This window comes from Leucoraja erinacea, chromosome 4 (assembly GCF_028641065.1).
Source record: "Leucoraja erinacea ecotype New England chromosome 4, Leri_hhj_1, whole genome shotgun sequence".
Taxonomy (NCBI): domain Eukaryota; kingdom Metazoa; phylum Chordata; class Chondrichthyes; order Rajiformes; family Rajidae; genus Leucoraja; species Leucoraja erinaceus.
This window is the reverse complement of record NC_073380.1, coordinates 105,006,908-105,029,709: the sequence shown is the minus strand read 5'-3', so window position 1 is coordinate 105,029,709 and position 22,802 is coordinate 105,006,908. Positions and strand designations below refer to the sequence as shown.

The window sequence follows — 22,802 nt, the reverse complement described above, 5'->3', positions numbered from 1 at the left end:
TGAGATCCTGAGCTGATGCAGAACAGATGAGAAATATATTACTAACATCAGTGTTGTTGTTAGCTCACTGCAAAATGTGCTCCTGTATTTTAAAGTAGAAATACTTATACTTGTTTGTTTGAAATGTCCTTGCTAAATCTTTTGCTAGATTGTAAGCTCAGGGCTACAACATTAGTCTTGCCATTTATTTAATTATCATGAGGAAGATTTTCAATGTCTGCTATGTGTAAAAAATGCAAACGTTTGGTTTTGTTACTTTTTTTATGGACATGCCAATTAGTGTAGATTTTCCCTAACTGACACTCTATTGAGCTACAGAAAATACTGAAGACTTCAGCTTAAAAAAAGATCTGAAGATGATACAGAACTTCTTTTGAACCATTGCTTTTTTAAACCATCTACAATGCAACCACCAGTATTTGGCCTAATTAAAAAGGGCTATTTCTAAAGCTGAACTGTGACTGTAAAACATTACCTGATTAACTAAGGTCCATGTTAAAGAGACAAATCATTATTTGTATTATTTGTAACATGTTTAAAAGTATGAACAATGCTTTGTGGAATGAAAAAGTAGTACTCCTGCACCACAAGGGAACTATGCCCACATATTGTTGCCCATCTCCAGCCAGGTTGTTAGCAGATGTTACACAATCAAGAAAATATACATAAGAACTTAAGAAAACAGGAGAAATAGGCCACTCTGCTCTTGAAGCCTATCCTAATGTTGAATGTGATTGTGGGTGATCTTTAATAAGGTCTCATCTTCTGTTTTATGCCTTCATTCTGGCCCACTAGATCCATTCTAGATCAAATCCCCAATCTTTTGAAAATGTAACTCTTTTTCTTCATATATCCCTCAATATCCAGCCTATCGGGTAAAGAATACCATCTTCTCTGAAAAGTTGTACCTCAATGTTTGATGACAAATTTTGTGACTTTGAGATTCTTCCACCATCTCAACAAGAACCCAATTACACACTCTCAAGACCTTACACGGTTCAGTAAGGGCACTCCTCATACTTCCAAAGTACAAAGAATACAGGTATAATTGCTATATCCACACATGAAGGGCCAACCTGCCCTGTCAGGAATTGGCCTGGACCGCTGGTGCCATGCGCTGGACAGTGATTTAAACATATTTCCAGCAATTTATTAACTCAGACTTAAGAAACCTTAATAGTTTAAAGATCCATCTCGCTAGCCCTATAACTTTATCTGCTGAATAATGTACACATCATGAAGTGTTTCAGTTATGACTCTCAAAACTATTGGTATGTATTTCATGCAATGAAATTACCTAGATATTAAGGTGATTTGATTTTTTTGAAAATAATTACCTTCTCATTTATTCAAAAAGACATTCATAGAAACATAGAAAATAGGTGCAGGACTAGGCCATTCGGCCCTTCGAGCCTGCACCGCCATTCAACATGATCATGGCTGATCATCCAACTCAGTATCCTGTACCTGCCTTCTCTCCATATCCCCTGATCCCTTTAGCCACAAGGGCCACATCTAACTCCCTCTTAAATATAGCCAATGAACTGGCCTCAACTACTTCCTGTGGCAGAGAATTCCAGAGATTCACCACTCTCTGTGTAAAAAATGTTGTTCTCATCTCAGTCCTAAAGGATTTCCCCTTTGTTTCCCTGTATTCACACAGGTTTTTTCATTATTACACTGAAGAACTTAGACAGACTAGGCAGCCAACGTATTACAACACCTACAAGATGTTCATGTAATTAATATTAGGGTAGAACTAATGATTTGTGGGAGACATGCTCCAGGCAGCGAAGATAAATATTTACTTGACTAAGTTTGTAGTACTACTTTAGTCAAGGCTATTTCCATTAATTGTACATTGTGTATTTATCATACCGATTCATTGTGTTACATCTAAATTATTTTCATTATATAGACTGCTTGAGAATAATGTGCTGCTGGATGATTTTGAACATGCATCAAAGAATTTTGAAATTGTGGACCTTGGTCACACGCCAGCATGAGTCTCTTGGACATCTATTTATCGCCTGTTTCCTCAACCAAAAGTGGTGTGCAATAATGCTGTAAAGACCAGTCTTGGTGTAGCCTTTTACATAAGCTGCAGTCGGATCCAGGATGGTACAGATATGTATTTATGTGTTGGCTGAAGGTGAAGTGCAATGAAGGAAGATGCGGATCCGGAACGCAGTAACTCAGCACCGGGGAGTAACTCAAAAAAACTCAACATTAGTAACACAATATGTCCGAAGAATATGTCCGTAGAATCTGGGTGTTTTATCTCTTTTGTTTCATCGCAATTACAATCATTTAAATAATATGAGTTCAGAATCTAGTCAGCTTCTTTTAAATGTTTGCCTGTTAACTGATACCTGCATTTGAAAAGTTTGATTTTCAAAGAAGATATTTGCAAAATTTCTCAAATATGTTGTGACAGGGAACGATGAAGTAATGTCTAATTTATTTTATGTTACTTAATATTTTTTATGTGGTTAATACATAATATGCAATAATTGTTTTATTGTAGCATATGTTAGAAAATTGATAACCTGGATTATTTGTTACACCTGAGATTCTAAAGATAATTCTTCCAATAGGACCCATTTAATTATAAAGGGATCTTAATGTATTTTTCAGGGAAAATTGAAAACTATGGAGGTATTCACAACTTAGAAATAACATATTTTTGTAACTGTATCCCTACCCATACTTTAGCCTTCCACTTCCATACTGTTGCTTTCTTAATGGACCACATGCCAGAAATAAATGAGTGAAGTGAAATTGAGATATGTTTCAAAATTTAGAAATAATAATTAATATGTCAGGATTATTACTTTTGCCAGTATTAAATTAAACAGTGAAAAACAAGATGAACACAGTAAATTCCTGAACAAAAAGGTTGTTGCAAAATGTTTGTGGATAAGATATAGAATTGTCACATATTTGTTGAACATGTTTTTATCTATAGGTACAAATTACACTGTGCTGTATACTGAGCATCTCACTGTAATTACAGCCATTTCTTTTGACAGATGCATAAAGGTGTATTTTTATTAATCAAGGCAAATGATAATACAATGTTTTTACAGTAAGAAATTATAGTACAACAAATAATGTAAACCTTTTTGTTGCATGCATTTATATGAATATCTACTTTTGTCTAAATTTGTTGCACAAAGCATTGTGTATGGGTGAATACATGCTTTTGACCGATGAACTTCCCAATTGTTAAGACAAATCTCCATTTTATTGTGCATTATCTTTGTTTTATGGTGGGGTTAAGCAATGAGATTGAGTAGAGTTTTCCGGTAATAATATAATCAAGATTAGCTGGCATATGAATTCTAAGAATGGCTAAATATGCTAGGAATTTGGCAAGATGCCATCTTCTGATAGATAAACCATCAGAATCTACATTCTAATCAATTATGCTATGGGACACAACCTCGGAAAGTTAACCAGGAAGGAGATCTTTCTGTGGTGTTCAACAGGGATCCATGCATGTTATTGAGGAGTACTCTGCATTAGATGAGAACAAAAATGGTATGGGACACACTTCTCCCAACAGAGGGCAATGTAAATTTACGGTGAGAATTTGGGATTGTTTGTGCCAATTTTTGGGGTGATGAAAGTGCTCTTAGAATTTTAAACCAAATGCATTGTGTACACAAATTTGTGGGTCAAATTGTGCCATGTACCATATTGGAGAACTCATTCAGGCACACAGTTGAGAACCTGCTGTGTACCTTCACGCCATTTGTCGCCCTGAAACATTGACTTGATGCCAGCTCTTCCCTTTTGGAGCTTGGCGTTCGAGACAAGATTCTGACTCCTAAAAAGGTGTCAGGAAGGATATATTTGAGCTGTATTATTAGAACAAATTATTAACTGATTATGGGTTAATTGGTGATTGTGTTATTTCATAATTGGCATGATGATTCCTCTGACGTTTGGTACTTGCTGCTGTTGTGTCGTGTTGGATTAGTTGGGCAGGGCTAGCAGATCATGAAACATTTTCTCGCACTTGTGAGATTCTGCAAACCAACTGTTCCTGGGCATTAATAGATATTCCCATCGATTCTCAAGAACAAGCAGTAAACAAATGGGGTAGGACAAAGTGATAAAAGAGAAAGGACTTGAAATCATGTCTGCTTAGGGTGCTCATGGATTAATTATCTTTCCTAAATGTCAGCGAGGACATCTCACATGTCAATAAGAATCAATAAGAAGCTCTTCTCAAGAAGCAATTGCAACTTTAATTGTACATCAAAGTCTGGTTGGACAAATGTTAATACATCTGGATACTTCTAGACAAATTGGATTTGCGTAACATTTGAAGTTTTGCATTTACTGTTATATACAAGACATCAATGATGCTCTCTGTTCAAATAGAGCAAATGCTGCTTATTTGGGGACTAGCAAATGAAGTCAGCACATGCCTATGTTGCAGTTATAATCTTCCCAACATGCAGGCTCCCTTTGGTTGCATGCTCATCGCTTAGTGGGTGCTGCTTGTCAATTCTGCCCTGTATGTAAAAGAAAAGGATTTCACCCCCATCAGCATCATGCTCACGTGACTTTATTTATTTATTTCATTTATTTTTAATTTATTTTTTATTTTATTAGAAGCACTTGTACAAGGATAAAACGTCCGGCATCTAGAATTATACAATTATTGTACAGCTTCATTTTTAACCTTATAACCTAAATTGAAAAAAATGGAAAAAGGGAAACAAAGGGAGAGCAAGAAAAGTAGAAAGGAAAAAGTGAAGGGATAGAATAGAAAAGTACAAGAGAAAGTCCCCTAAGCTACCAAAGCAGTGCAGCAGAGAGAAAGAGGAATAAGGAAAGATGGAGATATACCTTGCCCCCCCCCCCCCTCACCCAACATAGCATCGGATTTGAATTTAAATTTGTGTTTCACCATACTATTGTTGTAAAAATTCAGTAAAGGGTGTCCATGTCTAAAGAAATTGATCTGGTTTTTCCGCCAAGAGAAGCCTAATGTTTTCCAAGTGTAGTGTCTCGGACATATCTGTAATCCACATCTTCACTGTAGGGACTGTTGTCTGTTACCAAAATATAAGTATTAATTTTTTCGCCATTGTTAGGCCATAGTTGAGGAAACGTCTTTGAAATATCGTTAGCTTAGAACAGGCCTCTGACATACCTAATATGATCAGTTTTATATCTAGGTCCAAATTTAGTTTTAAGTATTTTGGAAAAGGTATCAAAAATTCCCCTCCAGAAGTTTTGTAACTTCGTGCAGGAAACAAAAGAATGGGTTATAGTCGCTTCTTGGAGGAGACATTTATCACAAAAAGGAGAGACATTTGGGAAGATCTTGTTCAATTTAGACTTTGAGTAATAAAGTCTGTGCACTATTTTAAATTGTATCAGGGAATGCCCAACATTAAGAGAGCAGTAATGTATGTATAAGAGGCTTTCCTCCCAACTATCCTTTGAAATTGAAAAACCCAATTCATCTTGCCATGCTCGCCTAATCATTTCAGAAGGCGGGATATGTGCAGTTAAAAGGGTATTGTAAATATAGGATATTAACTTACTTGTATCCGCCTTTCTATTCATGCATTCGTCTAATATATCTGGGCCCATAGAATGACAGTCTTGCGTGTGTGTTTTCACATAATCTCGGATTTGAAGATATCTAAAAAAATTACGAGCTTTCAAATGATATTTCACCTGTAATTCTTGAAACGAGAGGAAGATCCCCTTCTCATAAAGATCTCCCAGCGTTTTAATTCCTAAGTTTTCCCATTGTGCAAGCGCCTTATTTAAGTAAATTGTTTAATCACATAGCTGTTGTTGGCGATTGGTAAAAAAAAAAAACTTATCTCTCACTGCAATTTGAGAGTTGATTTCAACTGCAGAGTGAATTATCGGATTTTGCTGGCGATGGACTTTGTACCGCAAGTCATGCAAGTCCATGCGAGGCATGGTGCGAGGTCGCACACGGGTCTTGGTGTTCAGCAAAAGTCCCCGGTGTGCGATCGCATTTGAGCCAACGCGGCCATAAAGAAGCCGGGCGGGGCAGTGATGCTGCCCCGCTCCAGGAGCTAATCGAACCCCACAACTCAAGCTTCGGTTGAGTCGCCGTTGGTGTGCCGAAAACAATGCTTCCATTTATAGAAGCCGCGGGCTCCCGGTAGCTTCCGCAATATTCAGTATAGAGCCCCCAATTATTGGCAGCAGCTGAGGAAGCAGACTACAGCAGTAGATGGAAAGCAAAAAGCAAGACAATTTAGGAAATCTAAGCAATCTACCGCTCCAAGCCTTGGCAACGGCCAATTCCGCGACTTGGTGATCTACCAAGTATCTTATTCCTTTTCACCGCTCCTGTATACCTCCAATCCGAGGCCTGTGACCCGACGAGAAAAGGTCGGGAAGTGCATAGAGAGAGATTCAAAAGGAGCCCCCCCCCCTCCCTCCCCCCCACCCCGCCCCCCCCACACACACACCCCAACATAAAATAAAATTGGGGGTCAATTGGACAAAAAAAATAATAAGTTCGCGGACAAGGCTTTGGCCGCTGCTGACCAGAGTGAGCGCCGAAGTACCGGTTTTAGGATATTTCACCTGTAATTCTTCAAACGAGAGGAAGATCCCCTTCTCATAAAGATCTCCCAGCGTTTTAATTCCTAAGTTTTCCCATCGTGCAAGCGCCTTATCTTAAGTAGATTGTTTAAACGCGGGGTTGTTGGCGATTGGTAAAAGGAGAGATTTGAGAGTTGATTTCAACTGCTATGAATTATCGGATTTTGCTCACGTGACTTAATACAGCAAGTCATGCAAGTCAATGCGAGGCATTTGGGAAATATTCATAGTTTCCTTCAGCAAAAGTCCAAGGTTGCATATCCTGCAGTCCTCGATATCTGAGTGGTTGATAAGGAATTGAAGGGTTAGGAGTTAGGACCCATCAGGAAGGCCAGTTGGAGCAATTGTCCAAGGAGATCAGTATTTGCAGCTATGCCTTCAGATCCAATACCTAATGTTTCCATTATATGCATTTCCATGATTCTTTGACAATGGGCTGTGTCCTTATCGTTTTTGAATGCTCTCAATTGGAAATTTGTGAGATCGAAGCCAATACCAACAGTATCAAATGCCATTTGCCAGCCACGTACTTACAATTGGTCCTGTGATCACCCGCACATCATACACCTCATATATAGTTAAATAAATACTTATATACACACTCTCACTCTTTATACTCCCGTGTAGGAGAAAGTTGCTCCTAAACATGAGCTACTGAGCATTACTGAGTATTGGCCTTTTCTATGTCCAAGATCTCAGTCATTTGGAGGAGAGGGTGCTCGGGATCACGTGCCAATCTGACACAGAAATTATGATTGAATCAGTTCTCTAAGTGATGCTCCTATCCAATATCATAATCATAATCATAATCATAATAATCAAAATCATACTTTAATAGCCAACTATGTGTTGCAACATACGAGGAATTTGATTTGCCATACAGTCATACAAATAAAAACCAATAAAACACATAAAATACATTTTACCATAAACATCCACCACAGTGACTCCTCCACATTCCTCACTGTGATGGAAAAAAAATGTCCAAGCTTTTTCCCTTCTTTGTTCTCGGATTCCTCGAGCCTTCCGTCGATGGTACAATCTTGGATCCCATAGTTGGCGGTCAGGCCCTCTGCGTTGGGGCGATCAAACTCCTGCATTGGGGGATCTCAGCTGCCCCGTGCCAGGTGATCGGAAGCCGGGTCGGGGGCTAGTCAAACCTTGAAGCTTCCCGACATCAGTCTCTGCCTGAGACTGCGAGCTCCTCGATGTTAAATTTGCACGCCGCGGTTGGAATGTCGATACCAGGCAAGGGATCGCAGGCTCCGATGGTAAGTCCACAGCCCCATGAGGCTCAAAGTCAGTCTCAAGCAAAGCCTCCAGCTCCATGATGTTAGGCCGCAGAGCGATCGGAGATACGATCCGGAAATCAATCGCAACTCCGGCAAGGTAAGAGATTAAAAAAAAGTTTCCCCTGACCGCCCTTCCCCACCCCCCACATAAAACAAACCAGAGAACTTTAACACATAACACACGAAAACACACTAAAAATAACACAAATAATTAAAAGACAGACAGACTGTAGGCGAGGCTGCCATCGCTGACGGCGCCACCCAGTGGTTTATCCTCTTTCATAGTCCATCTCTCTCTAAACCACAATCTCATTTGTTTGAAATCCTTCAGGTCTTTCAGCCAAGCTCATACATTTTCTGTTCCTGCCCCATGACCGTGCTCTGGAACATTTCTTGCTATATTATTTTAGATCCTGCCATGTTGTGGATTCTAGGGATCAGTTTAGAGGTGGATTGTGCACAGGACAAATCAGCAGGGACAAGGAGATTGTCACCCCATGAGGGGCAAAGACTGGCTTGTGTGCCAAGAACCTAGAGAGCAATACAATTCCTGATCGAGGGCACTCAGAGAAAAGCACATGGAGACAACTCATAGTCAAAGAATGATGGCAATGCACACAATGATGCTTTGCATAGATTGCTTGAAAACCAATTTGAGAAATTAAGAAGCTTAGGGGTAATATAGTTGTAACTTTTCCATGGAGATTGGAACCAATCACTTCCAAAGTCAAGTATGGTGCAGTAGATGATTGGTAAGCTGACAGCTTCCATGGCTTGTACACAAAAATGCTGGAGAAACTCAGCGGGTGCAGCAGCATCTATGGAGCGAAGGAAATAGGTAACGTTTCAGGCCGAAACCCTTCTTCAGACTGATGGTGTTGGGGAGAAGGAAGGAAAAAGGAGGAGGAGCCTGAGGGCTGGGGGATGGGAGGAGACAGCTCGAGGGCTAAGGAAGGGGAGAGACAGCAAGGGATAACAAAATTGGGAGAATTCAATGTTCATGCCCACCGGATGCAGGCTCCCCAAGCGGAATATGAGATGCTGTTCCTCCAATTTCCGGTGTTGCTCACTCTGGCAATGGAGGAGACTCAGGACAGAGAGGTCGGATTGGGAATGGTAGGGGGAGTTGCAGTGCTGAGCCACCGGGAGGTCAGGTAGGTTCTTGCGGACCGAGCGGAGGTGTTTGGCGAAATGATCGCCCAACCTCCGCTTAGTCTGACCGATGTAGATCGGCTGACATCTAGAGCAGCAGATGCAGTAGATGAGGTTGGAGGAGATACAGGTGAACCTCTGTCGCACCTGGAACGACTGCTTGGGTCCTTGAATGGAGTCGAGGGGGGAGGTGAAGGGACAGGTGTTGCATTTCTTGCGGTTGCAACGGAAAGTGCCCGGGGAGAGGATGGTACGGGAGGGAAGGGAAGATTGACAAGGGAGTTGCGGAGGGGAGTGGTCTTTGCGGAAGGCAGACATTGGGGGAGCTTCCTTGGCAGCACAGGCAGACTCAACATTGAGTGTGGCATTGCCACTTCGGACAACCTGCAGCCATCCTCAATTTGTTACCACCATAGTTCTGGATTCTATTATTGTCATACGGAGAGGCTATGCTTCCTCTGTGTTATCTGTCCATCTATGGGTTTCCTTGGGCCAGCTGATACCTAGGTTTAGAGGACCATCTGTGGGTCATGGATACCAACTTAGATTCACCACTTAACTAAAGTATCAATGTGTCTACCTGATAGTGTTTTTGCCCATTAGCCAGTTAATGTAGATTATGACGTGATCTCCAACATGGCCTCCCAACTTCTATACCCAATACTCTGTTTGATGAAGGCCAATGTACCAAAAGCCTTTATGAACACCTTAACTAACTGCGACTCGACCTTCAAGGAACCATGCCCCTGCACTCCTAGATCCCTCTGCTCTACAACACTCCCCAGAGCCCTACCATTCACTGTGTAGATCCTGCCCATGTTAGACTTCCCAAAATTCAACACCTCACATTTCTCCGTATTAAATTCCATCATCCATTCCTCAGCCCACCTAGCCAATTGATCAAGATCCTGCTGCAATTTTTCACAACCATCTTCACTATCTGCAAAACCACCCACTTTTGTATCATCTGCAAACGTGCTAATCTTGCCATGTATGTTCTCATCCAAATCATTGATGTAGATGACAAACAGTAACAGGCCCAGCACCAAACCCTGAGGCACACCACAGGTCACAGGTCTTCAGTCTGAGAAGCAACCATCCAAGAAGGACCAAAAAACTGAATCGGAAGTGTGAAATATTGAGAAATCTAGATAAGAAACATAGAGTGTAAAACGTTTTTAACAAAATTATACCAACTTCTGCATATATTGTAAATAGGAAAACATAGCAAAATTAATATGCCTCCCTTGTTAGATGATATAGGAGAAATTATTATAGAAAACAAGGAAATGGTAGTGGAATTAAACAATTTAAAATTGTGGCTGACTTCACAGCAAAAGACACAATAAAGAATTTCCCAACAATGATATATAATAAAAGATATAAATAAAAATTAAGAGTTAAACAATTTAGCATTTGTATTAAAATGGTATTGGTAAAGTTAGTGGGAATGCAAGCATATAACCATCAAAATATACAAAGGCATAGGTTTTGAAAAAGGTTGTGATGAAGACATCAGCATACAAGTTGACTTCCTAAATTCAATAGGCTCTTGAATTATTTCCTTTGAAAAGTTACTATTGTAACTCAACTATGAAAGAAAGATATTGTGGGCGGCTCGGTGGTGCAGTGGTAGAGTTGCTGCCTTACTGTGCCAGAAACCGTGTTCGATCCTGACAATGGATGCGGTCTGTACGAAGTTTGTACATTCTCTTCGTGACTGCATGGGTTTCCCCCGGGTCTATCCCACACTCCAAAGACGTACAGGTTTGTAGGTTTTGGCTTCAGCAAAGATTGTAAATTGTCCCTATTTGTAGGATAGTGCTAATGTACGGGTATCGCTGGTCTCTGCTCAGTGGGCACAAGGGCCTGTTTCCGCGTTGTGACTCTAGACTAAACTAAACTAAAAAAAAATGACTTTAAACACAATTTAAAAAAAAGGAAAAATGAACTCAATTAGATCTACAAGATAAATTCAACATAAATGGTAGTTTGCAAATGTTATTTTTAAATGTAGGAGAAGGCACCATGATTTTTTTCAAAGTAAACCAATTAAAGTATACTTTCAATACTTTCAATAATTCCAATGGAAATTAATCATTTAGATTATATCGCTAGCTAGCAAATCAGCCGTTACATCATTGAGTCTTTACAACAATTTTATTTTAATTTTATTTATTTTTTTTTTAAGTACAGAGAGTATAAGTGTGTTAAACTTTGCAGAATCTAATGTAGATACATTATGGCACTGATTTTCAGTGCTGGTGAATCCCTCTATTGGAAGGGCAACCTAAGAAGAAGTGTTCCCCCATATACTGTCAAACTATATGCCACCCATAACTTGCAGTCAAACAGTTCACATGAAGGACCCAAGTGTTAAGGCCTCAAACACAAAAAGCAAAGTATGCAAATGCTAGAAATCAGAGCAGATGGTAATAGATTCACTCAACATCTCTACAGAGAGGAGTAGCGTGAGATGCTGGGTTTTTTTGGGCTGCAATAAGATTTTATCAGAGCTAGATAACTGAAGATGGGACATGGGTTAAACAGGAACGGTGTTAGGAAAAAAGGAAAGTGAGTAGGTGAATGTTAGACTCTGGGGAGAGTTAATGAGGATGTGGGGCAAATGAAATTGAATTTATGTACAGTTGGTGTAAATGGGCAAATGATGGTTGGCATAGATAGTGTGGGCCAATGGATTTTGTTGGTAAAAAAGACATAGTCCTTCAGACCCTGAATATTTGTTTCATTAAAAGAAATCCATGTTATATGCATGTGGCATTCTTCACCCAGAATGCAGAAAGTTCATCAACTTAAATGTTAACTTTGTTTTACAGGAAGCAAAGAGTAGGAGTAAACGGGTCCTTTTCAGAATGGCTGGCAGTGACTAGTGGGGTACCGCAAGGCTCAGTGCTGGGACCCCAGCTATTAACAATTATATTAATGATCTGGATGAGGGAATTGAATGCAACATCTCCAAGTTTGCGGATGACACGAAGCTGGGGGGCAGTGTTGGCTGTGAGGAGGATGCTAGGAGGCTGCAAGGTGACTTGGATAGGTTGGGTGAGTAGGAAAATGTATGGCAGATGCAGTATAATGTGGATAAATGTGAGGTTATCCACTTTGGTGGCAAAAACAGGAAAGTAGACTATTATCTGAATGGTGGCCGATTAGGAAAAGGGGAGATGCAACGAGACCTGGGTGTCATGGTACACCAGTCATTGAAAGTAGGCATGCAGGTGCAGCAGGCAGTGACGAAAGCAAATGGTGTGTTAGCATTCATAGCAAAAGGATTTGAGTATAAGAGCAGGGAGGTTCTGCTGCAGTTGTACAGGGTCTTGGTGAGACCACACCTGGAGTATTGCGTGCAGTTTTGGTCTCCTAATCTGAGGAAATACATTCTTGCCATAGAGGGAGTACAGAGAAGGTTCACCAGACTGATTCCTTGGATGGCAGGACATTCATATGAAGAAAGACTGGATAGACTCGGCTTGTACACGCTAGAATTTAGAAGATTGAGGGGGGATCTTATAGAAACTTACAAAATTCTTAAGAGGTTGGACAGGCTAGATGCAGGAAGATTGTTCTCGATGTTGGGAAAGTCCAGAACTAAGGGTCACAGTTTAAGGATAAGGGGGAAGTCTTTTAATACCTAGATGAGAAAATCATTTTTTACACAGAGAGTGGTGAATCTCTGAAATTATCTGCCACAGAAGATAGTTGAGGCCAGTTCATTGGCTATATTTAAGTGAGAATTAGATGTGGCCCTTGTGGCTAAAGGGATCGGGGGTATGGAGAGAAGGCAGGGTAGGGTTGGATGATCAGCCATGATCATATTGAATGGTGGTGCAGGCTCGAAGGGCCGAATGGCCTACTCCTGCACCTATTTTCAATGTTTCTATGTTTTCACAGAAGTTGCCTAACCTTTTGCTCACCAGTTTTATTTTTAACCACGAATGCAAGCATTCTCGATATTTTTCTTTGAATAAAAAAACTATGTTTTTGGGCACTGCAATGTGCAAACAGCTCACATTAATATGCATAGCAGCAATGCTTATGCATTGAATTCTCATTAGTATTTTCATATTTACCATGCACTTGTTCTGTTTTTCTGTTATCAATAGGTTTTCTGCAGGGTCTATCAGTATCTTCTCACTGGGATATTTCCTGCATATCACCGTCAGTTTTGCTTTGCCTCATTCTCTACCCAAACAAGATCTCCAAGTGTTAATTTAACGCAAACAGTGGTCTCTGCCCTTGTTTCTGTTCAATGAGCCATTAAATTAAAGAGCAGCCTCATGCAAGAGCTTTTGTTCCTGACCTGATCTATTAGTTTGCTAATTAAATTGAATCATCACTGGATGATTCTTCATCTCAGCGACTGCACTTGTCGCATTAATCTCCAGCTCATTACTAAACATAAGAATATATATTTTCAGGTGTTTAAGCATCCAACCCCTGACTATGAAGCGTAGCTTTGGTAATGTTGGATAATAGATGATTTCAGATGATAGAGTGGGTAATGGAATTTGTGGGCTTCACATTGATAAATGTTTGATAGCTTACAGTTAGAGCCATCCTGAAAACAAAATGGGCTCATGCGCTAACGGAAGGTTATTCTTCCATAAACGATGAATTTAATATCAAAGCCCAGCTGTTCAGTTTGAGTGAGCAGAGACATTTAATTGTTATCATCAATTGTTTTGCATTGCTGGTCATTAAAAAATATTCCTTTGTTTATCCACATGCAGATATTAATTCTGCTAGTGTCCAGTTAATTCTAATATGTAGATCGATATAGATATGCAATAGACAATATGGATATTTCATGCTTAATTTTTTTTTAAAAACACTTACTGCAAGAATCTTTGAGATACCTATTATTGATTCTTCTTAGTGAAAAATAAGCATATGGGTTAAATTTTGCCATCAAAATAATCGGTAAGCTGTTAGTACTTATGTGTAAATGATAGAACAGAAATGTGGTTTTAGACTAACATGCAAAGGTTGTTGCTCAAGCTGGTGTCGTCCTCTCTCTCCACTACACAAATATAGTTTTTTGCTGATTATTCATCAAGGAAATTCACTGAATAACATGACTTTGCTTGAGTAAGGCAATTGATAGAAATTAAACAATGTGTAAGTTTAAATCCAGTCACTATCGTTCTAAGTATGGTTTTAACAGGGCAATCAATGACTGTTCATTTCCATGCAAATATTACTTAGTACAAGAACAGACTCCCACTCCCTCTTGTTGCAGTTTTATCAATGTAATGTATCCCTTACTTGATTTCTCATTCTATACATGTGCTGCCTTAGTATTCATAAACTCTGAATTGCATTCCTAAACTCTTGCTTCTCAATCCTCTTGCAGAGCCTAATTTCCAAAGTGTCCAGTTAGTTTTAATATATGGATTAAGTTACATGAGCACCTAGTCAATCTGATTAAAAAAAGGCACAAAAGCTTATCATGCTCTGCCAGTATTTCTCAGACTGCAAGATTCTTACAATGAATGTATACCATTCTGCCATGTAAAAATCGAAACATAATTTGAAAATATTCTTCTGAGGTTTCTCGGAACATCACATTTGGGAAATCCTCTTCAGATCAGGCAGCATCTGTGGAAATCTATGTACTTATAAAACTCTCATCTTGTCCTCTTCCGGTTTGCGTTATTTTTAAATTTGCGCAAAAACGGTACCCGATAGCGCTACGATTTTTCGCCACCTTACACCATTCTCCTGTGTGCAAGTCCAATAAGTTTTGTTCCGATCGGAGAAATAGTACAACATTTATGAAGGTTTAGAAAATGTAAAAAACGCCCCTTCTGTCACCCACTGTCAATAATAAGCTGACAGGAGCAGAGTGTGTTGAGCAGCGTGCGGGCAGAGAGCAGCGTGCGGGCTGCTTGTGCAGCGACCAGCACGATGAGCAGGGAGCTCCTGAGTTGAACCGGTAACCTCTGATTGAAGCCGGATTGGGAGCTACTGCGTGAGGCCGAAAGCTGAAGGTGCGGGGTGAGCAGTGTGCGAAGCTGTGTGGGAGCTACTATGAGGCCGAAACCACCCCCTTGCGGGGTGACCCCCTTCCCCGGGCCCCTTCCCCTATAACCCCCACACCCACTTTCCCCCACCTCCCCTTCCTCTACGCCCCCGCCCCTTCCCCACGCACCCCCCTTTCCCCACACCTCCCTTCCACCACCCCCTTCCTTCAACCCCTGACCACAACCCCCTTCTCCAGCCCCCTCCCCACCCCATTCCACCAGCCCCCCTCCCCTCACCCCATTCCACCACCCCACTTCCCCCACACCCCCTTCCCCACCACTACCCCTTTCCCCCACACACCCCCCTTGCCCCCCCCTTCCTCTTCCCACACACCCCACCCTCCTTAACATCCCCCCCCCCCCCCCACCCCCACTGCACCCCCACCACCCCCCCCCACACAACCCCCCCCACACACCCCTCCCCCCACCACCCCCTCCCCCACAGCACCCCCTCCCCCCCCCACACCACCCCTCCCCCACAAACCCCTTCCCCACTCTCTCCCCCTGCCCCACACATCCCTGAGGGGGAATGAGCCGTGCCTGCGCAGTTAGACGTTATGAGTGAGTGGTGGAATATTGCTTTGGGGAACGGGTTGCATTGAGGGAACAGGTGAGTGGTGGAATATTGCGTTGGGGAATGGGTTGCATTGCGGGAACCAGGCTTCCCGTGGGACTGGGACCCAAAGGGTCCCACTTAGTCTAGTAATATAGAAATTGCAACCATAGCTTCATCATAATAACTGGAATAACTGTGCAAGTTCCCTGAAGGTGGAATCTCATGTAGATAGCGTGGTAAAGAAAGCTTTTGGTATGCTAGCCTTTATAAATCAGAGCATTGAGTATAGAAGTTGGGATGTAATGTTAAATTGTACAAGGCATTGGTGAGACCAAATCTGGAGTATGGTGTACAATTTTGATCGCCCAATTATAGGAAGGATGTCAACAAAATAGAGAGAGTACAGAGGCGATTTACTAGAATGTTGCCTGGGTTTCAGCAACTAAGTTACAGAGAAAGGTTGAATAAGTTAGGTCTTTATTCTCTGGAGCGCAGAAGGTTAAGGGGGGACCTGATAGAGGTCTTTAAAATGATGAGAGGGATAGACAGAGTTGATGTGGACAAGCTTTTCCCATTGAGAGTAGGGAAGATTCAAACAAGAGGACATGACTTGAGAATTAAGGGACAGAAGTTCAGGGGTAACATGAGGGGGAACTTCTTTACTCAGAGAGTGGTAGCTGTGTGGAATGAGCTTCCAGTGGAAGTGGTGGAGGCAGGTTCGATTTTATCATTTAAAAATAAATTGGATAGGTATATGGATGGGAAAGGAATGGAGGGTTATGGTCTGAGTGCAGGTAGATGGGACTAAGGGAAAATAATTGTTCAGCACGGACTTGTAGGGCCGAGCTGGACTGTTTCCGTGCTGTAATTGTTATATGGTTATATGGTTGTAATGCTTTACAGGCCGTGTTGACCTTGCGGTGTAGTCTATGACTGTTTTAGTCTTTGCGTTCTTCTGCTACATTTCAGCATGATGACGTGCAGTTGTTTTATGTAGCTATGGTGTCACCTTCCGTTTTTGAAGATGTCATCAGGCATGGGTTCTACATGGGATTTAATTATGCTTAGCTACTATAGGCAATGAAGTAGATCTTTCTCACTGGACTCTAGTTTTGGTGCTTGTCATCATGCACTGCAACATTTAAAATGTTTTGGTGCATTACAGAAATGTGAACACTTATCCTGTAGTCACTATAGTGTGGTTAAGCTTCAGAGCATGTATGCTTTAGAGCAGTGGTTCCCAACCTTTTTTTGGCCATGCCCCACCTAATCACCTCTAAAATATATCACCCCCCCCCCCCCCCCCATGTGGTGATATATAATTCTTATCATTCAAAAAGTGAACTCCGTTTCAGCTGAAGAAGCTTAAAACGCCAATACCTTGGATTATGTAATAACTACATAATAAAGACCTTTTTTACCCCCAAAAAATTATTTACTCAAAATAACATCTGAAACATAAATTACATAAACTACAAACCTGATGGAAAATCCCAAAAAATAAAAATAGAAAATTTGGACCCCGACCTCCTCAGTCGCGCTCAATTGCCCCCCTTAAAAAATCAAACTGCCCCCCTGTGGGGCGTATGCCCCACATTGGGAACCACTGCTTTAGAGTGTTTGTCAAGTTGATTGTTGAATTTAAGGTTCCACTTCTGTGGTCATAGTCTTTTCACAATGATTGTGTCACTGTTTGTAGAAACAATCTAGGGTATCATTGTGGTCGTCCAAACAGGAACTCATGTGGAAGTAGGCGATTCTATTACTTGTCTCTCTTGGGAAAAGCTAAATGGAGAGGCAAGAATGGTAATGTGGAATGCCACTGTGATTAGAAAGCAAAATGATGGACAAACAACTTGGAAATGATGTATATCGAGTGTTTGTGATTACATGATTGAAAACTTAAATTTTATAATTGGGCTCCCACCAATTCTGAGATACTAAGTAAAGATGCATTTGCATGAAAAAACAGATGAATGCTTCCTTACTTGAAAATATGAAACATGAAATATAGCAAATTTTGAGTTTTGAGGTAAAATAAATCTAAATGGTGATCAGGCAGAAAAATAATGATATGAATTAATGCCCAGGATCAGTATATGTTTTATGACTATCATTGATCAGCCACCTTTGCACCTAACCCCATCACATTTTATGTTAGTATAATTGGGAATAATTCTGGTGACTATCTGCACTTTCCATAGCTGCATTGCTGACTTGGGCAGTTGCCTGTAAACAGATTGCTTTTCTAAAGTTAATTCTCAATGATCCTTTGGTATTTGGCGTGATTGCAGAACTGTGTCTAAATTCAAGGGTTAATGGATTCCTCTGTTTCTACTTAATTACTGACTTGATGATCTTGTCAGCTGCTGTGTGGTTGGCAGAGTACTTTATCTCAGGCTTTTCGCATGATGTTAACTCTGTTCTTATCCTCTTCTTCAGAGGGATGCCCCTGAGACTGGAACAGAATGACAGTGATGATTGTGAAATACATCAAGAAAGACAAACAGGACCTTACTTCCTCCACCACTGTTAAAAAAAAGCTCATCACCCACCCACTCCCACCCCCACACCTTGGCTAGCTAGGACGAACAACATATTTTCAGGCTCTTCACTATGATCAAAGTTAGCATCATTACCAGTCTCACACTGCAGCACACTATAGATGCAGAGGAAAAAAAAAATTCTAAGTGCCTGAGCCCATATTCATCGACCGACAGGGATTGGATTTGCATAATTGGCAGAGTGTTTATTAAATAAAAACTTCAGGTTTGGAAAGCACTGCAATTATTTCTTTGCAGTGAAACTACTACAGTTCAAAACTATAGGCATCTCAGCCCAACATATGGCTTGATCCATCACACTTTAACTGCATGTGATTGAAGTCCAGAGTGATTATATTTTGCTTTTTTTTTGCTGTGTTTATTTTATCAGGTACAGCGAGTTTCTACCAACAAAAGTGCAATTCCAATTTTAAAAACCAAACTGTGTTTTTCAGAAAGAGATTTGCTTGTTAGGTCCAAGTGTCCCATCTCACCGCCATGTTAGGACGCAGCAGGAGCAATGAAAGCTTATTTGATATTATTGCCCCCAAAAAGAATGTAATTATTTCTGATGTCTTCTCTGAGCATTAACATTAAATTGTCAAAGCATCTGTGCATATATGCATTTATTGAGGAGGTGCTGTCGTTTAAATGCAAAAAAGTTCCATTTTGAAATTTGAATACTGCAATATAAAACCAGAACATGATGTTTTACTGAATTTGTTTTGCAATTTTATTTCCATTATACATGTGACATTCTGTTCCTACAAGCTGCCAGTTACCACTGTCAAATATGTATGTTGTTGCTACTTTTGTTATCGCATTGCTTTGGGCTTTTTACGGAAAATGAAAATAAATCATTAAATTATTGCTTAAAGGTTTGTTTTTTTAATTCTTGGAATATTACAAACAAAATTATTACGGTGTACACGGGACCAAGAGAAAGAGCGGAGAGTGGTCAGCCCATCAAGACACATACATGATTGTCCTGTGCATCAGCACAAATTACCCACCTTTAATCCAGATATCTTGATACAAATACTCAAAATTAATATGTCAGTATCAGTCTTCAACATTTGAATGATTGTATCCTTTTTGGAATAACAGATTTATGTGAAATTTACATGAAAAGGTGTCTTCTCGTTTACTTCCAAACAACCAAAGATCATAGCTCTATGGTCTTTGCTTGCAACCATTGCTCTAATCTATGGTCGCTAGTTTTAATTTCTCCCACAAGATGAAATATAAAATAGAACAACTCATTTGCAGTTATTGTATATGCTAATTGTATATAAAAGCCACTGTGCACCATAGAGATCTATTCTGGGTTGTTTAGTTTAAAATATCTGGGCACATTTCAACTTAGTGTGGTTAACATTAGTCATACTAATTATGTCATGGACTATATGGAGACATACCCTACATTATCTGTAGTAACTGTGGCTTCTGTGGATACTTGTAACCTTTTCATTAAGTTCACAAAACAAAATCCAGGAGAACATCAGAAATTGAGATGGTTATTAAAGGAACTGCACTTTTCCATCAATACCTTGCACTTAGCATCCCACAGCCTTTATATTCAATAGCCAGCACAATCATATCTATCTATATTATTAAAAGTCTGATCTTGACCACTTCCTGGTGTTCTGTATATTGATTTTAGAAAAAACGCTGTCACTTACGGCAGTGAATTTTGGCCATCTTATTCAGAGTCCCCCTCCGCTGCGGAGGACAAGAGGGTTTTTCCCATCAATGACAAATAAAATAGTTATTAGTGTTTAAAAAATGTTGAGATTCTCTCTCCTGAGGAACTATAAAACCCGGAAGGTGCCTTAGTTCGCTGCAAGATGGAGGAGCGAGAGGTAGCAATTCTCAGTCTGAGCTGTGATTATCACTGAACACATGTCTACTAAACTGTGAGTGGTTTTACTGACCTGTCAGTTCCCTTAATGTGGTTCGAAAATGTAGTTTGAAAATGCAAACGTGTGTTTTGGTTTGAAAGCGCTAAAGCTGTGTTGCCTTTGGTTTTGAAAGTGCTAAAGCAAGCCCTGTTGCCTTTGGTTTCGAAAGTGCTAATGCAAGCTGCATTGCCTTTGGTTCTGAAAGTGCTAATGCAAGCTGTGTTGCCTTTGGTTTTGAAAGTGCTAATGCAAGCAGTGTTGCCTTTGGTTTTGAAAGTCCTAAAGCAAGCTCCCTTGCCTTAGGTTTTGAAAGTGCTAAAGCGAGCAGGCTTGCCTAATTAGAGCTGCCTTGCCTACTATATAATGAAGTCTAATCTTGACCAATTCCTGCTTGCACTTTATAGTGATTTTAGAAAAAATGCTACCAAGTACAGTTGTGATTTTTGGCCATCTTACGCCATCCGCTCATCAGGTGCCGAGGATTTTTCCCATCGATGAAAAATAAAAGAGTTATTAGTCTTTAAAATATGTTGAGATTCTCTCCCCTTTCAATCACGCCATGAAGGCCATGTCCCTTCTGGTGGGAGGGGGAGAGGGAATATAAAACCCGGAAGTGTGGGCGTGGCTCAGTCTCTGCAAGATAGGGGAGGGAGAGGTCATGATACGCTGTCTTTAGTAGCCTTGCACCCTGCTTTTTGTTTTCTTTTTTTTTTTTAATGTATTTATTAGAAGTACAGTAAATTACAGTAGTACAAGCTACATATATCTTATTACATGTATTGTAACCCTTCATTTTTTAAGCTTTAAGGAAAGATAGAAATAAAGAAAGTAGAGAAAGTGAGAGAAAGTTGTGTTAGTGTAAAAGAATGATCAATGAGAAAAAAAACCCCATTAGTTAGGGGAAAGAGTTAAGAAATAGACCCTAGATAAGAAAGAAAGAAAGAAAAAACAAAACAAAAGCTCTATTATGAAAACCGCGAAAAAGGGATATACCAACTTCGTATTTTTCCTCCCCCCTTACCAGATCCTGACACCATTTCTTTTTTGAATGTACTGATGCACCGTACCCTGTTTGAAATGATATGAAACTGCACTTGAATTTGGTGCCCTTTCACCCTGCTTGAAATGGAATTTCAAGGATTAGCCGTGAGCCAACTGCAAGCCCACCAGCCATGGGTGAGTGAGCTGCCAGAACAATGGGCTTGAGTGACTGAGCCGCAAGCCCAAGAATCCATTCGGCACACAATGTCCATACTAGCCTTCTGGAAACCAGTCCCTTCAGCGCACAACATCCAGCTCCAGAAAGCCCCGACACTGGCCACCAATATTGGAATTGTTGGAGAGGTGGAAATTGCATTGGGGGACCAGCCCTCCCATGTGATGTCCCACTTAGTCTAGTATAATATAAAACTCTGATCTTGTATGTTTATTGTGGGGATGTTTGCTTGAACTTTTTCTTTGATTCACATCTCCTCGAAAACCCGACGTGATAACGGTGACATTTTTACATACTCCGGTAGAGGTTTAAAAAATCCCCTCATCTGAACATTTGATTCATTATTTCCTGAGTTTTTCCTAAAATTATTCTCCAATCTGACCTTTTTAAAATCTAACATGCTGAAGTGAGCTGGATGACATCACAATGCCTTTGCTCCTCGCAGAAAGCTGCGCAGAGTTTTGCGTCACTCCGCTGGGCTCCTTCAAGTTCTACAACATGGCGGCGGCGACTGTTATCACAGCGCGGGCATGGACAAGCGCAGTTAAAACATGGCCATGGCAGCCGTCACAGTGGACGACCTCCTCTCCATCTCCTCCGCCGAAATGTCTGTCATGCTGGTGGATGTGCTTACCCTCACGGAAGCCACGATCGGCTGGCCCTCCGCTGCTTTTCACCGTCCACAGATCGTTCCGGGCACTGTTGTGGTCCATGCCGGCCACAGCCTAGGTCAGGCCCGCAACCTGGTGGGGAGGCTTCTGCACTACGACCTGGGTCTACCCTCTACCCCCTCCCTCTCTACCCACTACCCCGGTGCAAAGAAGAGAGAGAGGGGGGGGGCGAGAGAGGGGGGGGGGGGTGGAGGGAGGGGGAGAGGGGAGTGGGGAGAGGGGGGGTGGAGAGGGAGGGGTGGAGGGGGGGATGGAGAGGGGGGTGAAGAGGGGGGAGCAGCAGAGGCAGAAGAGAGGGGGAGGAGTGGGGGAGAGGAAAGGGGGAGAGGGGGGGAGGGGCCATTCCACTCTGCCCCCTTCCTCTCTGCCCCCTTCCTCTCTGCCCCCCCCCCCCCCCCTCTCTCTAGGGAATGGTTAATATTGGGACCTATGGGTGAGTGGTGGAGTATTGTGTTTGGGAAACAGCCCTCCCCTGTGATGCCCCCCCCCCCCCCCCCCTCCCAAATCCCCCTCCCCCCCCGCCCCCCCCCCCCCCGCCCCACCACCCCCACCCTTTCAAAGGGACTCCTCCCCCCCCCCCCCCCTCTAGCCGTGCCTGAGCAGTTGGGGATTATGCTTGAGTGGATAGGGTATGGCAAAAGGAGCGAATGAATAATATTAATATATAAATCGGGGGGGCTAGTGTGTGTCTGTGGGGGGCGGTTAGTGTGTGTGTGAGTGTGTGACCCCCCCATTATGCATTTTGGGAAGTTAAATTAGGGCAAGACCTACACATTGAATATATACACACAATGTTGTAGAACAGAAAAACG

The 22,802-nt window shown here is 41.4% G+C and overlaps 1 protein-coding gene across 3 annotated transcripts in view; it reads left to right on the top strand.

The window, feature by feature from the left end:
• The window catches only part of neto1l (neuropilin (NRP) and tolloid (TLL)-like 1, like), a 378,731-nt gene extending 358,771 nt beyond the window's left edge, over positions 1-19,960 (top strand). For 2 of the 3 annotated variants that reach the window (XM_055634882.1, XM_055634881.1), the window contains one exon: positions 18,102-19,960. In XM_055634882.1, the coding sequence (XP_055490857.1) occupies positions 18,102-18,195 (94 nt within the window). In that variant the 3' untranslated portion in view covers positions 18,196-19,960. Of the gene's footprint in view, positions 1-1,918; positions 2,455-18,101 lie in introns of those variants that run through there. The other variant, XM_055634883.1, reaches the window with a different exon arrangement.
• Positions 19,961-22,802: the final 2,842 nt, after the last annotated feature.